General features: G+C 37.8%; 1 protein-coding gene across 3 annotated transcripts in view; it reads left to right on the forward strand.

Annotated features, from left to right (window-relative positions):
* Positions 1-19335, forward strand: part of fgf13a (fibroblast growth factor 13a) — a 97743-nt gene that overhangs the window by 65772 nt on the left and 12636 nt on the right. For 2 of the 3 annotated variants that reach the window (XM_085432662.1, XM_085432672.1), the window contains 2 exons: positions 10108-10218; positions 15208-15311. In XM_085432662.1, coding sequence (XP_085288788.1) covers positions 10108-10218; positions 15208-15311 — 215 coding nt within the window. Of the gene's footprint in view, positions 1-7476; positions 7794-10107; positions 10219-15207; positions 15312-19335 lie in introns of those variants that run through there. The other variant, XM_085432682.1, reaches the window with a different exon arrangement.

Raw genomic sequence — 19335 nt, forward strand, 5'->3', positions numbered from 1 at the left:
ATGGCAATTACCCAGGAGTGAATCTCCACATCTATCTGTATTGCTATCAAACAAACAGGCACAAAGTGTCTGGCAGAGTGCTCAGGTCCTATGTCTCACTGCCATATTTAGCTTCCATTGATATATGAATTAGAATTATTTTCCTGTCACTTGGGTACAAAAAAGCTTAGTAGTCATCTGTGTGAGAGGAAATATGGCAGCGCTAATCAGCAGATAAAGACTTTGAAGATGGTTGTTGTACAAAAGGGGAGAGGTTAGCTGACAAATGCCAGGCATTCCGTCTGTTCCTAATTAGCTTTAGCATTTAAAAGAGAGGTGGAGATGGAACTGGTGATTTAATGAGAAGCAGACTTGGAAAAAGCTCAGAGATGATCTTCTTAATGCCTTTTAGATGTTTAAAAATATATATTTTATCGTATTTTCACTCCAACTAAAAGCAAACATACCTTGTCAATTAATGTAAATTACTTAAAGACAGTGAAAAAGGCGCTTGGGTCTATAAATATTTGGACTACGACACCATTTTAATAATTCTAACGGAGGTGCAAACTTTTTCAAATTGCATCAGCTGTTTAGGCATTACAGCCACTGTGGAAATGTTTTAGCATATAAGCTTGTGAAAAAATAGATATTGGTTCCCATGGTGGGGCTTTAGACATGATCCTGAATCATCCACGGGAAGGAATAATAGATTGTCCTCTAGTTTCAGTCTACCGACTCCTTGGTTTCATACAGTGAGCACAGCCCTCTGGTTCAGAAAGAGTTGGAGAGATCACGCGATTATTGCTATGGGTCTGCCAGTCACCCATGACTGACTTGTAGAACCATGCTCTACTGAAACATTGAGTGAATGATAGTTTTCTGTAAAACCCAACCCCCATTCTCTCTCTCACTGTCTCTCTTTCACACACAGGCACACACACACACACACACACACACACACACACACACACACACACCCTATTACGTATGTGCGGTCTCCATGGCAATGCGTGGTATCACTATGGCACTGGTGGCCTAGCATGCTGCAAGCTGCTGTTGGAGTGGAGTGACTGTTACCCACACGCACGCAAAGAGCAGAAAGCCAGGAGAATGTTGCCAAAGAGCTAAATGATTAGAGCAGCAACCCTCTGAGCTTATGAGACTGTTCCTGTCTCCCTTATAATGTTTCACTTAATCCCCTCGCGCTGTACAAAAAGGTTAAATATCCTCTTATTGCCATTTGAAATGGTGCATGAAGATAACAATTTACTTTGACATTAAATATCTTTATACAGTCAGTAGCACATCGTACCATGCAACTTTGCCCACTATTAAACACCACTGGCAAGGTTAACCGCTGTAGTTTTTTCAGTGTTTGCCCTTGGAGGCCAATTTTCTTTCACAATTTGAAAAAATGATTAAGAGCTAGGTGTTATCATGACAGCCTTGGGTTATTAAAAAGCTGAGATAGCTTTAATTGTTGGGTGATATTTAATAATATAAAGGTTAACACAGCACTCAACCTTGGGAATACACACGCTATCTTCTAGTTTTCCTCTGATGTTTAACCCTTTTTTGCCAGAGATGATGGAGCACTAGGGTGACCCTTTGGGTTTCTTTTGTGGTTGCTGGACAGTTACATGTATACACAGGACAAACATTCTTGCCCCCCCCAAAGTCCTGGCTTTTAAACATCTTTTATAGTTTAAATGTGTCTGCATTATAAGTAAAGATAATCTAGATATTAATGTAAACATTTACGTATATTACAGAAAATTAAAGGAAATGGGGAAAAAGTATGCTGTATGTTTTCTGTTCTAAGATTCTGGTGCAGGCAGACTACCCTATAGACTCTGCATTACTACAGTTGTGACAGATACTATCAAAGTTGTATGTTTTTAGCTATTTTAAGCTATTTTCTCAGTCTTCCTTTGTGTATGAATGCATGTGTGTGGGCAAAGCAGAGGCAAGGTGCCCCAGGGAGGTTACAGTAGACTGGCATTCTGGGGCACTACAATAATTAATGTACCCAGGGCATACTGCTACACAAGCATCCAAACACATACACAGACAGACAGCTTCTGTGTTTGTGTGTGCCCTTGTGTTTTACTGACTTGTCTTATTTACTGTGTCTATAGGTGTTGTTTACAGAGGTCACTCTGTTTCTTTCTGTTGTTGAGAAAGGAACAGATTTTGCATTTGGACAAAAGCCAGAGATTGCTGTGTTATCGCCAATCTGTTGATTTTATGACAGCATAATTCATGAGAGCAAGACTTCAAATGAGCACAGTACAGCTATATTGCACTTTTGTCCTACAAAAAAAATATTTATATATATACAGTATACAAAGACAAAAGTGGAGTTGAGGTATGTTTTATTCTGAAATATCTTCTCAAACAAAAATGATGGATTCAAGATTTAAAGAAGCATTATAAAATATAACTTTATTTTATTGTTAGCATTGTTTATTGTGCCACTGCACATCCCCACACCCAATCCCACCTTTCCTTCATAGAAGGGCTGCTACAAAGATAAGCACTACAGCAAGAGGGACCTTCTTTGTATCTCGTGTGCTTGTACACAGCAGCTCGACTCTCATCACCTCACTCTGTCTTGCTAACTGTCAGTGATAAATCCAGTCATCTCCAGATTTGCAACACTGTTTGCTTGAGTGATGGTCTGGCTTTATCAATAGTAGGACAACTGACGCAAAACGTGAGATTATTGGTGAAAGCTGCTGTTCTGTGTTTACCCATGGGCAGAATTAGAGGCTTTGGATAGTACCAGATGTGGGTAATGTATGCTGCATTGTATAAATAAGATTGGACAGAGTTTTAATATTCCCCTTTCCCACTGTGATTGAGTTGTTTTTATGGCACGTACAATACTGTGCATATTAATATTCAGCAAATCTCCTAAACATACAGTATATTGTAACGTTTCACTTATAAACTACTCCTATTTAACTTGCAAGAGTCACAGACCATGCCAAGTCCGATCAGCTTAACTAGTTGCTTCATTATTTAGTTAGTCCTTTGTCGCGTACAGTATTACAAAGTAAAGTAAGTAAAGTAAAGATAAAAATCACAAAATGCTTCTTGACAACCACAGCATAGCTACAGTATGTTAATTCACATTTTCAACGTAAAATATTTCTTGTCTGTATCTGTAATTCTGTTGTTTAAAAAGCTTAGCCTTTCAAGTGAGGAGGAAGGAAATGAAAGGAAATATGAAAAGTATGCAGAATTGATTACAACAGCCAATATTTGGTTTTGCATTGCGATATTAATCACAGTGAAAATGTCCCCTACAGCTAGCATACATTATGGTGCAAACTGCTATACAGATAATGACCCTCTAAAGGGTATTTGTTACTGATATAATATGTTAATATTATAATTATATTTTGTTAGCAGTCCTATACTGTTAGAACATGCGAGGTTAAAGGTTAGTTTTGTTTCTAGACCATTATATTGAGCTATCTATGAAGCACATTGAAGATGGTGAATGGAAAAATTAAATATTTTCAACTCTCACCCCATTTGAGCCCCTCTCTTGTAAATCAGTATATTGTAACTGAGTGCGAACAATTTACAGTTATCTATCAAAGCAATCAAAGTGACTACCTAATATGTATTGTGCAAGTTTTCCTTCTTTTTCTCAAACAATTCTCAATCAATCGGACGTGGACACAGGGTTGTGGGTTTACAGTGGTTTTTGGGACTAGGACACATCAGATTCTTTGGGCTCTCTAGGTTGCAAGGTGGTGCCCCTGTGAATCCATCTTGTTCAGAAACGTCCAGACTAAGTTGGGATCTGGGGGGTTTGGAGGCTGGATCAATTCCTCAAGTCGCTTCAGAGCTATTTTTGTAGTGTGATGGCACATTTTCCAGTTGGGAGAGGCTGTTCCTGTCTGGGAGTGCTTTTATCATGGTGGGTGTGCTTAGTGTGCACGAATGTTCTAGTGGGTGGTACGTGTCAAACTCACTAATATCCATGTGAATTATGGTATCCAAGCTTTTCTAGCAGACCACTGTAATGTAACACGGTTATAATTGTTTCACTCCACCTCCCAGTAAATATATATTTTCTGATTCAGGGCCCACAAAACCCCTGAAATCTATTTATATATGAATTTCATTAGGGAAGACTTACTATGATTTTTTTCATTTTTTTGCACTCTTGACCTTGATGATTTGTTTGTTTCGCCATGTTGGTGTTAGGTATTTCATTTAACTAAATAATCTGTAGTAGCTAAAGGTGTAATCTTACAATATTCCATATTGTTTGTAACAACAACAACAGTACAAGTCAGTTGTAGTGTGTTGATTTTAAATGTAACTATGCCTTAAGGAGAAAAAGGAGACAATTACTGGCCCTTAAAATATGGGGGCATGTCTGGTATAATAGTATAGACATACTCCATCTTATTACATTATGGATTTAAGTTTAGATTAGAGCTTAAGTGTTTCTCTATTACTGTATACTAAATTTAAAATCACTTACAAAGACAAATATAGGTTTTTCCCTTTCGGGTGCATTGATTGCCCCATAGCCTGGCCACTTGCTCCATCTAGTGTTAAGAAAGCGCACATGGTCAGTCAGGGTACACTGCCCTCATCACTCAGGTTGTAGTTCTCGTCACTCTGCTCTCGGTTTTAGGCCCGTTCGCGATCAAGTCCCTTTTCACTGTATTTTGCTGTACTTTGACTCAAATTAAATGGTATAATTAAACCAATAGAGCATGCTTCGTGGTTTGCACTGAGAGAAATGTATACTGCAATAATGAATAACAATCCCATCTTATATTTGGTCAGCCTCAGTGTTACTGGGCATTTTGAGAAAGGAACAGTTTCAAGGAACTGAGTGCAAATACGGACAAAATACACTTTGTCTAATGTGTACTGTTGTCTCTGCTGAATGCTTATCGATATTTTTCCGTCGAAAGTAGACAGGCCTGTATAACAGGTTTAGTCAATGCATTATCGGATCATTTTACACATTTCTTTGTAATATGAGAACAGTCTGCACTGCCCCAAGAAGGAAGTACAAGCTTCGCCTGCGTTTTTTTGTTCATTTGTCTTCAATCTGCTCCCCGCTCGTCCGACTTCCCCTCCGAGCGGAGCAATACATTGAATACATGTACGTTTTTGGCGCACAAAAAAGACCTCTAAATTAATCTTTAATGAGCTTTTTAGAAGTCATAATGGCCTGTCGCTAATGTCCTATAACGATCTTCCTGTTGGTGGCCACGCCTCGATGCTTTTTCTTTCACTACGCCTCTGACAGTTGTCTGACAATGGTTTGAACTTTGCTGAATATATCGTCTACTCGCCTTCACTTCACCACCCAAGGACTGCAAGTATCCAAGTCACTGCTTTGGCTACGCTGTTGAGAAAATATGACTTTTCCCTTGAGAAAATCAGTTTCAGGTAGGCTGTTTATTTTGTTTTAGAATTTATGCTGCTTTGAAAAAAGGAAAAGAAAAAGCAATTATCTTTAATTATTGGGACTAAACTCGTATTTATTTCTCTCTTTTTTTGTAAAAGAGTTTCTAGTAAAGTCGATTATTGTGTTTTGTCGTCTGGTCTATTTGGTCCATTTATTTGTATCCTACTGCATTTAAGTTGCTGTCCATGGTGCTGAAGTGGAGATCGCTCCAAAAACAACAACAACACACACATAAAAAGGTCTGGGGATCTCATCTTCGCTTATGTGCTTCACTGATTTTATCTTGTTTGAACAAACTTTTTTCAAATGTGGTATTTTTAAGCGAGTTATTTTCAGAATTATGAAAAAAAGGGGTTATACTCTGTCGAGCTTAATTCTAAATGCCTTTCAGTTGATTTTATTGCACTTCTACTTCCCCAGATTTTACACTTAGTTATGCGCAAACTCATATTTATTCAACGCTAGTTATAAACTTGACGTGTGTTACTGGTCTCATTTATAAAGCAGTGGATATAAATAAAATATTAATTACTTAAAAAAATATTTTCTTGAGAACTCTAGATGGCAGCATTGGTTAGTCTGTTAAATATTCTCAGTAAAGCAACGGACGCTGTAAGTCAGGCTTGAAAACAACAAAACCGTGGCAAGTTGTTTTCAGCTTTAGATTCCAGACTACGGTTTTTTTTTCTGACACTACGTTTGACACTAAGTTTCGATTTTCATAAAGTCAATTCATAATTCACCTGTAGCTCCTGTAACATTAAGAAATGAAAATTTCACCACGATGTTGGTGGAAAGGGTTTTAGATTGATTGATTAATACATTATTTTCATTTTACATTAACTGAACAGTTGACGGTTTTATTCTTTACAGTCATCTGCACCTTTAGGTGGGCATTGGAAATAACAAATATTTAATAATACTACAACTTTAAATGTTTAAAATGCATATAATTCAAGTAGTATGTGGCTGGGAGTTCGTTCTCACCTCAGTTTAAAATACGGGATTTATTTTTCACATGCTGTTTTCTCATATTTCCATAGGGGAAAATGAGTTATATTGGTAGTTTTTGAGTAACTTTCTGTTCACTTCTGTCAAGTGAAACCAGAAAGGTCTCTAATATGCTCTCTCTCTCTCTTCATCTACTCGTTCTCTCTCTCTCTCTCTCTCTCTCTCTCTCTCTCTCTCGCTCTCTTTCGCTTTCTCTCTGGACTTTCCGCCTCCACACGTCTACGTACCTTTCTCCTAATATGAATTATCACTACTTTAAGTCAAACGTGTGTGAGTGTGCACACTGACTTGGTTTGTGTCTCACCAGTTAGACTCCCCGTCCTCTCCCTCCTCCCCACTGCTCATTCTCTTGGTTGTAGGTGGGATGCTCTCGGTAGATCAGCTGAGTTTGTGGTTGAGCCGGTCTCGGATACTGACCCAGAATGAGGGAGCTCCTGCTGTTACCTTGTCTTGCTTCGATTCAACAAAAAAGAGAAAAACAATGGGATCTCTGTTGTTATTCGTTTACATCATCTGCGAAAGCGGTCTGAATCCTTTTTCCTTTCCTTGTTTTTCTCGTTGTTGTTGTTGTTTTTTCTTAACAGTAGCAGCTACAGCAAGAGATTAGGGAAATCAGATAACGAGCACTGCACACTCCCCAGGCGTCTGCAAACAGGTGTTTCCATCCTATGACTACGCAGCGAGCTTCATTCACGACTACCATGTGTGCGACCATGTAGTTTAGCGGAAAACTGCTCACCAAACTGTATTTGTGCGCATTTGTTGTGATACCGAGAAAATGATACATTCGGAAGAAGATGCAATGTGCTGTGAGACCAAAGTCTTTGTACAGCTTCGGATGGAACGTTTGTTTTTTATCCTTTTCGTTACGTTTCACTTTTTTCTCGAGGCTACAACGGACAGTTTCTGAAAAGCGACTAAATTAATGATCAAAATGATCCATGTGGACATCATCTAGCCATCTTCGCTGCACCCCTGGGACTATTCCATTTTCACTAGAGTGCACTTTGAAAGCTCTATAGTAGCCCATATTTAACACATCGTTGTTGTTGTTGCATCGGATTCTGGACATTTCCCCTCAATCTCTTGGATTCAAAGGGGGTGATATCTTCCCCGTTTCTCAAGAAGTTTTTCCCCCAGAGAGCTGCCAAACTGGCTATGGCGGCAGCGATTGCCAGCTCCCTCATAAGGCAGAAAAGGCAGGCGAGGGAGCGGGAGAAGTCTAATGCCTGCCGCTGCGTTAGCAGCCCCAGTAAAACCAAAGGAAGCTGTGAAAAACCAAGTCGACTGAACGTTTTTTCACGAGTCAAACTCTTTGGTTCCAAGAAAAGGCGAAGGAGACGACCAGGTCTGTTGTTCCAATTTCATCAGGCTCTCACATTTTTGATCACTCTGATCATCACCTTTCTTATTACGAGTGCCATTTTTTGCAGTTAAAAAAGATATTTACTATGTAACGCTCACTTTCTCGGAAAAGATGGATGAAAAAGTTGGTGCAAGATTGAAAGGCATGCTTATCAAGTGTATCAACACAGAAGTCGCCTTGCATCTCAAATAATAGTGCGAGATAAATCAAACCAATCGCTCGTTGCCTATCTACTGAACTAGATGTAAAAAAGGCTTAGGTGATTAATCACATAAGACTTCACTGTCACAAATTAATAAGATTTACTGTTCCAATTAATCTGGATAATCACTCCATCAAAAGTAATATAAATTTCACTCTTTTTAGTTTCCAAAATGGATATAATATTTGGTTTCCAGGATGGCAGAACTTAAAAACAGATTAATATTAAACTTCAGATGCACACATTTAAATAAGCAGGTCCCAACTTTCATTTAGAATTTTAAGCAAACCTCACAATTAGCTCCAAATAATATTTCCTGCATGCTGTTGCCAAATGCTTTGTTGTTGAAACTTATCCAGCAGGAATAAAAGCATTGGCAGATACAGTATTTTTAAGAATTTCCTGTATTTTAGGTATGTAGTTCTACTGTGAGATGTAAATCCAAGTCCAAAGTGGCTGCAATTTCTTGCATTATTGCAGTGGCATCACATCTTGCTATAGTGTCAGTCTCCTTATGTTTGTGGGTATGACCCTATAGCCTTACAACGTTCATCTCTGTATTTTCTTCCCACTTTATTCTATCCAATTCACTCATTTTCAAGTTGTTGTTGTTGTAATTCTGTGTATAATTCACCTGAAAGTTAAGACATGCGGTTATATAACACTTTGACTATCCTGCAGTTTGTGCATCTTTCTAACATCCAATTTCCAGTTATCCTGTAGGGAAAGCAATGGGTGTTGTCTTTTTGGCGGGTATATGGTGCCTCATCTTTAAGGAAATACATTATATGTACATGCGGCTGTAGAGCTAATGCATTTAGGCTCCTTTATGTCTTTGTGCAAAGTTTTATACCACAATTATTACGCTATCCCCACTCTATAGACTGAATAAACCCTGGCGCAGCGAAAGCAACCTTAGTAAGGCTGGTGATCACAGCACTGAAAGATGGATGAGATGATAGGACAGCTGAATGGTGTGGTTAACAACAGTAAAGGACACTCCACTTGGGACAGTAACCAAAGACTGAAGAGCACTTAGCACTTATCAGACACTAATGTAACTCAGACAGGCAAAACAGATTTAATATTTAAAACTATCATTTTTTTAAGACCATACTTTTGATGAACATGGTCAAAAGAACACAAGGCTTTCAACAGATATTTCAGAACTCTAACGCTTTCCTTACCATGCAAAATTAGACAGAAATATTATGCGCTGTAATTTGCGGTGCTATTTGTCTCTTAAAGTGTGCCTCAAACATTTTGAGAGCATTTAATATACCATTTTTCATTGAAGTTTAGATTTTTATTAGCATTCCTTTTTACTTTTGTAGCTGTCCATCTGTTGGGCAGGTCTGATGGAGTAGAGACTGACAAGAAACATGGATTGAGAAAGAGGGGTTACTTGCATAATTTCAGCCATTTTAAATCACTTCATGCCCTCAGAACCAATTTCTTATTTGGATACTCTTGTCCATCTTTGATCTCATCTCTGTTGTCAAGCTACTGGCCCTTAGATTTTGCAGACGAAAGACAGAAATAATGCTTTTTAAAATGTTGACACAACACAATTTGATATAACTGTAGCTCTTAATAGTTTGCCATTTAAATACCTTTTAAATAGTTTACCATTTAAATGGTCAGTTGAACGTGTCTGACTGCAGCTTCTCTAACTGAGGCCAGAATCTGTCTCTAATGCTGTCTAGAAAGACATAATTACAGTAGTCTCTAATTCCTTTTCACGAGAAGGTGAGAGCAAAGTAAGTTAATATACTCCTTCCAGCATGTTTTTGCTCATTTTGGTTGCATTTGTTTGACTGACAGGTGTCTCACAACATCACATTCATTTGTGACTATTTCTCCTTTTTTTAAATCTCCCATCACGTGTGCCACTCAGCCTCATTAATTACCTGTCGACTCAAATGATTTATTTTGTTTTCTTTTATTTGTGGTTTTAATAGCTGAAAAGCTGTTGGAAAGAGTACAATGCAAGCGGCAGTATGTCCCATTACAAACCTACGAACGACTTTATCTTCCACCTTGTACTCTGTGGTTTCATCCTTGTGTCCTCCTCTCTGCTCTCTTCTTCCACAGAGCCCCAGCTGAAGGGGATTGTGACGAAACTCTACAGTCGACAAGGTTTCCACCTGCAGTTGCAGGCAGATGGAACCATTGATGGAACAAAGGAGGAGGACAATGGTTACAGTAAGTTTCACTCCATTGTACTGGTGTATGGATTCCACTTATTTTTCAATCATGCACCCACTTTACCTTTTATCAGCACTGTGCTATACTATGTACTATAATTGAGGTTACACCACTTATATTCATCTTGCAGTGTGTCAAGACTGTTTCAGGTTTGTCATAAAGCCCATGTTCCTTAAACTGCTATAGGAGAGCTGATATATATATTTTTTCTCCTTATTTGTGGGTTTCTTAGGCTTGACTTTAAATGCTGAATTTCTTTTAACTCTAATAGAGAGCAGCATTTTAAACTGTTCAAAATGGATCTTGATTTTTTTTGCCATTAAATATTTCTTATTACATAGAAAATATTAAGTTTGTATACATGTTTGCAAGTATACAAACTAAGCGGTGAAGTAGTGACCCTGTTTAATTTGATCTAATCAAAATCATCCTTTTCCAAACTGAACACAGGTCATAACTGGCTTTTCACACCTACACACTGCCTCTGTCATGAGATCTAGTTTTGCCTTACACTATGTGTGGATGCATTCCTTTCGTTGCCACACACCCACTAGCTCTTTGTTTTCCAATTGATTAAAGAGATCAATGGAAGTGGAATAGCACAGGCAGTTGTCTCGTAACAATACAACAGACACTGACCAACTTTTAATTAGATGGTGCAATGAGCACTACTACATATCCCTGAAAGATTAAAATTATAAAATAGCTGCTGAGTGAAAATAACATCTAACAATGTGGGAAAAGTGTGCACAGTATTCTGTGAAACAGGATTTGTTCAGTGCTGTGTAATCTCACCATTAAGTGGATGTAAACACTACTGAGGCCTTTGAATTAGTATTCATTGAGTCCCTTGGTGTCTCCTACATATAAATAGCAACTCTGTGGATGTAGGATGTTTTCTAAGCAGAGCAATACCTTATAATGTCCTGTGAAGTTTGTTTCTTAAATATAAGAATATCAAGTTCCATAATACACAGAGCACGCCGTACAGTAGTATAAGCAAAGCTTATGAAACGTTTTAAACAAACATGCACCCACAAAATGTTGCACTTCACTTCTTACTTCTTAAATAATTTCCCCCAGGGATCAATAAAGTATTCTGATTCTGATTCTGATTCTGATTACACAGACCACCCCACCCATAATATCTGGATGGTCTCATTTTTATTAACTTATGCAACAACTGACCTGCATTATGGGACTAAAATAGTTTTGAGGAAAAAAAAAAAAAGATTGCTGCTGAATAGGAAAAGGAAAAAGAGTGAAGCTCTTTGCACTGCTCCAAAAATAGCGTTGTTAGGCGCTGGGTGCGCTTGTCTCCATGGTGACGGAGAGCACAGTCCTCTTGGAGCTACTGGTGTCTTGTGATGGTGGGAGAGGACCTTCTTAAATGTGTACACACACACACAGATACACAGAAAAAACAAAACAATACAAAACAAAAATCAAACCAAAAAACAAACAAAGATTTGATGTTTGCTACTTCCACTTGTTTAGAAGACCAAGTGTGGCTGTTAAACCAGTGGCACAAATAAGACATACACGTCTCACAGAATAATATGGATTTTTCCTCCAATATTATACAGTATCAGATATTTTCTTGTGTTGTATCACAACTAAGAAAACCTAGTAGGAAAATCAAGCACTACAATGAGACAACTCATTTTTGGGGAGGAAAGAAGGAGGGCATTTTACGGTTCAGCATACACACTATTGTCAATCTTGAGGCATTCATACCTCATTTTTGTAAATAGATTTAGATGTTTGAATCCATAATTTTAGATACTCTAAATCCCAAAGGGCAAACTAATTGGCACGGCTCCTAATGGGTAACACATCAGTTATGTCGTACATAGTCAAATCACATCACAAGAATCTTATTTATTATTTATCTAATTCAGTCTTTTGGTTTTTTTTAAGTAACCCACTTTCCTCAACCAACGAGTCACTAGTTCAACACTAATCTCACCACAGAAGTGCCTTACACTGTTGTCACCGCAGCTTCCTTTTAAGCTTCAATACTTTGTCATATTGTCATATTCAGGCTACTCTAATTGCTGTCATGTTGCTCCCAGAATGAGTAAAAGAAAGTATTTAAAATTTGACTGTTCTGTGACTTCATGGCTGTTAGTACGTGGAACTTAGACAGCTTGCAAGCAATTGTGAAAACTATCCCTCAGGCCTCCTCGCCCTTCTTACTCCATATTCCTCTGTGCAGCAGGAAAGGTCTGTGAGTGGGTGGTAGACCTATCATCCTCTCCAGTGTGCTCAGGTGTTTCTAGGATCCAAGAAGTAATTGAGTTTCACCTCTCGAAAATCCCCATCAGTAAACCAGCTGGTAATCCTTCTGAAATGAAGTAGAGTGCAGATGCGTACGTGCGCATCTTGGTGGGAGTATCGTGGCAGAAAACTCAGTGGAATGATGCAGTGAGAAGGGTGCAATTACAAAGACAAGAACAGCAAGAGGTTTTAGAGAAAAGGAGCCATCAAATCAGGTCAAAATTACAGACAAGGAATAGTTGATGCAAAATTGAATTACACAGGTCCAAATACAATTACAGAGGTCCAAAATCACCAAATATATATTTGGCAATCATATTTATCAGCTTAAATGCATAAGTTAGAGTACACCTAAAAATACTGCAGAAACTCTGTGGTAGGTCCTACGTTTGAGCTGTATAAAACATCAACATGCACCAGACTGTAATTTTTACGTCTTCAATATAGAGCGTTATGATTTTTAGTGCCATCTTTTTGAAAGCTGCATTAATGATGACGGTCTTCATTTCTGTTTGAGAGGGGATGCATCTTTAGCCAGACAAGTTAATTAACAATTTGACTTAAATATACTACAAATCTCACTGAGAATTGCATGAAAGAAAATCTACCATACAAATGCAGCATTCAGCAGCAGTGAGCAAGAGTTAGAGTTGTTAGGAGAAATAAACAGAAGGTCTGATTATATAATGAATAGATTAGAGAAAAAGTATGATAACTGTTGTATAATATGGACATTATAAACTAGACTTTACCAAAGTACTTTAAGAATATAAGCAGCTCTCATATATTACTTTTGATTAGCCAAGTCACCATCTAATTCATGTGTCATTTTAAATGGCTGGAAAATACACTCATGGGATGGATTATTTGAAACATGTCATAACAGATATTATAATAGACAAGTATGTGAGCAGGTCCAAGAGTGAACGAGTCATGCATAATTCAGCTGTTTGCCTAACAATGGCCCTGCTAGTGTTTTTCTTTCCAAATGTCACCATTGCAGTGCTTCTCAGTGGCAGGCGTCACTAAGAAGACTGACAGGATGGTTGGATGTGCACCCAAAGGTCTTGCATGTACACAATCATTGTTGACGGAATGTCTTCATAATCAAATTACTGAAGATTATGGTAAATGTCTCCTGATTAATGGCTCCAAGCTCAGAAACAACAAGCCTAATGGGCTTGTGACTTTTTACTCTGCACTGACTCAACTACACAAGCACCTAAGAATGTCTCTGAAAATTGTGGATGCATGGGAGAGCATCCACCATGCATAAACAAAATTCATTAGCATTAAGCAGAAGGATAGCTGGGATAGATGATTTGAAACATGTCAATAAGGATATTAGAACAGACAAGAGTGTATTTTCGGAAGAATACTTCATGTGGCGACTGAAGATGGAAACAAAAATATGGATTAAAAGAAGAGAAGGAGTAGAGAGATAAGAAAGAGACAGAACTAGAGAGTGACTGGTTCTGGGGCTTTTCACAGGACCAGAAATGACCTGAAAATGCAGTACAAAGTAAATATATCACACATGCCTTTGAGCATTGTATATAATAAAAAACCCAGAGAGAAGGAAGTCAGTAGGGTTTTTTTTTATTAAGAGCAAAAGAAATAGCCTATCATAAAACCCATATAGTGTGCTTTGCTCTAAGGACTTTACAGATCTACTAAGTGGCTGACAAGAGGATCTATAGTAAGGAAGCACACTGACTCACAGCTCAACTGACAGAAGTTTACTTTGTCTTCTCGTGTGTCTAAATCGAAAAGTTCTTATAATGTGATAACATAAACGCTTGACACTCAAAAGGGGAAATTTAAGAGAAACATTATTTTTCTATGGACTTTACTTGCTTTATTTAGTACCATCAAATGTTACAACAACAACCCACAGCAGTGGCAGTGGAATTTGGGAGTGTGTCCAACAATAGTCAGTACAATAGGCGAGAAGTTTCCTTTTTTGGGAACAGAAGCAAGCATGGAGACTCTCAGGTGGACATTCATGTGCTTTCCTCTAGTCAGCCTGCGGTGTTCAGTGCCAGCAACTTATGAAATCTACACGTGTGCGCACACACACACACACACACACACACACACACACACACACACACACACACACACACACACACACACACACACACTATACAGGCTAACACTAATTAGGTAGAGATATACTACACAGCAGCCGGGCTGCCGCTGGCTCTGTCAACCTCACAATTTGCTTTCAGCCCTCCGGTCATAGACAGGTTTTTATATATGTGTGTGTGTGTGTGTGTGTGTGTTTGTATGTGGTCTATGCATCCAAAGTTATGCAAGGTTTTCTTTTTCTTTCTTAGATGTGAATGCAGAATTAGCAACACAAGAGCTAAAACAATAAACATATGGTTGCTTTCTTTGTTACCGTTACCAGTGGATTCTTCAATGATTCTCAATGATTGCATTTTGCTGTACTGACTGTGCTTTGACTACAGTTACTAAAAACAGCATGACATGTCCTCCTGCACTTGTGGCCATAGTAACCCCATTTACTGTTAGATGACATTGCTGCTGTAATATCAGTGAAACAATAAAATCATAAAACAATATTGTAATTGGTTTACATTGACATTTTTTGTTATTTACCATATATATTGTTTAACATAAGTGCACTGTTTGCAGAATAAATTTGTTATCATTTGTTTCTCTTGTCCAATCTCTTTCTAGCCATGTTCAACCTTATTCCAGTGGGGCTACGAGTTGTGGCCATCCAGGGGGTGCAGACCAAACTCTATCTGGCTATGAACAGTGAGGGCTTCCTGTACACATCGGTAAGACACATCATACTAAGCCTGACTAAAAAGAAAAACACAACAAAACAAAACAAAAAATGATGTAATTTAACATGAATAAGGAGTTCAAGGAGTGTGTAAGCAGGTTTAGCAGTGAAAAAGTGCATCATTCAGTTGTTTGCCTACCCCTGTTAGTGGGGTTTTTTTTTGTTTTTTTTTTTGCAAATGCCACCACCGTACTACCTCTCAGTGGCAGGTGCCACTAAGAAGACTGACAGGCTGGTTAGATGTGCACCCAGAGGGCTTCCATGTACACATTCCTTGTAGACAGAATGTCTTCATAATCAAATTACTAAGAATTGTTCTTTATGGTAAAAGGTCTCCCAAATAATTAATGGCATCTAGCTTGGAAACAACAAACCTAATGATCTTGTGACTTTTTACTCTGCAGTTGCTGCTGACAAATTATCTGTTACACATTTTGAAAATAATGAGATGAACAAAGAAGACGATCAAACCTCCTGGCCACTCTGTCTCTGGCCTGAATGTACTCTTTCACACACACAAGCACCACTTAATAAATAGGTTTATATGGAGCTGACACCATTACTTTAAATTTGAAATTGGCAATAGAGCTAAAACCTTAAATGTGAAAAGAAAATATTGAAAAGTACTGAGCAGCATAAAATATGTAGCCACAGTCACTCGCTGGTTTTGTACTTCACACACACCATCGTGATTAATATTTTGGCCTCTGTTGATTTTTTGGAGCCACAAGTGAACTTGGACGGATGAAAAGTGGAATGCAAATTTATCATTTATTGTTTGCTATCTTGGTTAGCAAGTTGCAATCATTACTGTATGGCTACAATGCATAGTCAGACATATCAGCTAATTGTTGCCAAGTAACAAACTAAAGTAACAAAATACTGAAATTTCACTCACCAAAACTAAGACATAAACTTTTTAGTTGACTGTACCAAAACAAAAGCCATGACATAAGTCACATAATCCATTAAAATGATCCTAAAGGCACTAACAGCACACAGATAAGTCCACTTTAATGATCATCCCATGAAAAAGGAAACTATCCACAGAGCCAAAAATGTCTTCTGTACCTGACGTAAATATAATTCTTCAGCGCTGCTAAGCTGGACATTTCAACATGAAAGTCTGTGGAGTCTGATTACCATTTGGAGAAACTAAACTCCAGGTTTTTCCACTTTTGTGTTGGCTTTATTTTGCAGCTCTGGAAGTTTCTTTTTGGTACTGAACAAAGATTTGCTGGTGCTTTGGTGTGAAGGTTAAGTGGTGGTGGGAGGGACTGAAGAAAGTTTGGCAATCCAGGGATAGTTTGCATGCTGTTTACGACATACTGGGACATTCTTCTTAAGCCGATATCAGCCTTAAGCCTTTGGCTCCCTGACAAAGCAATTGCTACTATGAATTCATGTGGAACTTCCAAGCTGCAAGTGTGTCTGTTTGTCTTTGCAGTTTTTCCCCCTAAAATAAAATGGATCAGGCGTAAAGTTTGCTTGACTAATAAACATATGCACATTTTACAGAGATCCACTTGAGCATTAACTAACATTAACTCAATTATGTTTGCTAATTAACCCATAGTAAAAGGCAGATAAGCCTTTGATATCCCTCTTAGAGGCCAGTATTACTGCTGCTATACAATGTCTTACAAACATGTAAAATATCTGGCAGGTTCAACATCCAGTAAGGCAGAATTTAGTATGTGTACATACAGTAAATAAACTGGTTCTTATATAGTGCTTTGCTATTCTACTTGAGCACTTAAGGTACTTTATAATACATGTTTCATTCAACAGTTCAGTCATTTGTTTCTATGCCTAAGTGCTTTCTATGTAACATTCACACACATTCATGCTTTGACGAATCAAGGTTCAGTATGTTGCCCAGGAATACTTTGGCATACAGACTGGAGCAGCCATGGATTAAAGCACCAACTTTATAATTAGTAAATGACCTGCTCTACTGCCTGAGCCACGACCAAGCAAGCAATAATGCTAGCTGGCAAATTAAAAGTAAACTATAACCCAGTCAATTTATATGTATTAAAACAAAATGATTGGCCTGTTGCAGAGGTGGCATTGCAAAAAAACAGTTAGATTCAAACCAGCAGCTCTAGCAAAGACTTAAACTCATTTGAGATGATATGAATATGACCTTTTAAAAAAATCTACAGTCAAGTGAGAAAGTTTCAACAGCCTTCAGTCTTTACTGAAAGTCTCTGAGATACTCACTTTATCTATTAAAATATTTTCTTACCATTCCATCAGTTTGTAGGCTTGAATATATCCGTGCTTTAGGCAGACGTCAGACAGGAAGAGTGACAATCACTCTGATTTATGCAAATTTTATGCAGATTATATGGAAATTGTGCTCTGGCTATCCCCTTCTATAAACACCTTTCCTACATGCCAAAACATTAACAGAAGTTGAAGGAAAAAAAACATCACTGAGGAGAAAGTGTCTGCATTAAAAAATAATGTTAGCATAAAAATAATGACCTCAAAAAACAGACTGAAAATTAAAAACATAACAATAGTTGTTATATGAAAATGAACCCTCTGGGGTCGATGGACGCGCCGGCGTGTCAAAATCACACGACTGATTTAAGATGACACAGCAACAAGATGCAGCGACCCAGAATCTCCATTTCAACTTTTTCTGAACAAAACTGTGGTGTTTACAGCGGCAAGAAACGGTAAAAACAACGTTTTCTAAGGACAGCGCTAGCAAACACTCTCAATGCCTTAGATTGGCATAGTATGCATTTTTTTTTACATTTCAGTCTTGGTTACATGTGTTGTATTTGATTGCAACAACTCTGTTGTGAATTTGAAATAACATTTTAAAACCCGTTTACAAAATAGACTATTTGACGGTGGTACTTCTGGTTCTGTCACTTCTATGCAGATGATATTCATTTATTCCAAACTTTCTGACCAGGTTTCCTGAAATGTTTGACTGATGCCTTCTTGTTGAACTCAAAATCCAATTCAAAGTCTATATAATCACACTAAGAACTTTCCACTGGTAAGACATCTGCATAGATAATGAGTCATTACAACACTAGATGGTGTGTAATGTAATTTTACCCCATTTGTTTCTCATCCTGGTGAGATTCTGGCTGAGTCTGGCGGCATGATCAGTGTTATAAGTGAAAAAGATGTTGTGGGATGATGTGAGTTATATATATTTACATCTTTTAGGGAAACAAGTATCTGGATCACCATATTGAAAGCTCAGTTTCTATCCAATGAGGGAATCCCAGGGCAAAATGCTAAAACAGTATTTTACATATGCTGTTTTATATGTAATAGATATAAAGAGATATAAAAGAGCTCAGATCAAATAGAGTAGTTTTTTGTTTTGTTTTTTGTTCTTTTTTAAATTGTATGAATGCAGATAAGTATTGGGTTGTTGAGTTTTCTATTTCAGCTAAATTAGAAATGAAACCGAAGTGAATGGAAAGCCAACAATTAGTATTTGTGTTGTTGGGATAGCTGCTCTGGTAAAGTGTTGGCTTCTAGCCACACATTAAGCCAGGAGTCAGTTATTGTAGGGAGAATCCTAATCAACAGTGGAACAGCAGATAATGTGCTCTGGGTTGGGAATTGAGTGGTGCTGCTATATTATAGATATAGTTATATAGTTATTCTGCATTCATTGGTTTGTGCATAAATAAGTGTGGAAACACGTTTGTAATAAAACAAAGGGGATTCCCGAAATTCATATATAGTCAGATTACAGATTACATTTTAGACACTAATATTATTTTGTCATTTATTATAAATGTATATGCATTTTTAGATTCAACCAGTGCTCTGCATTTCCTTTGATCCAAATAAGTGAATACCTTTTGGAGCATAGACTGCTTTGCCTCCCTGTGTATTTGATCATACATTACGACGTGTTCCGTACATTTAGGAGCAGGAGACATACACCAAGAAAAAGGTAGTGTGAGAGAAATGAAAAGTGAGAAAAAAGAATGCACATGTGTGGGTGAGACAGAATGCACCAGTGAAAA

Source organism: Copadichromis virginalis, linkage group LG2, assembly GCF_057382275.1.
Source record: "Copadichromis virginalis isolate Kocher_CV1m ecotype Utaka linkage group LG2, C_Virginalis_male_GT1.1, whole genome shotgun sequence".
NCBI lineage: Eukaryota > Metazoa > Chordata > Actinopteri > Cichliformes > Cichlidae > Copadichromis > Copadichromis virginalis.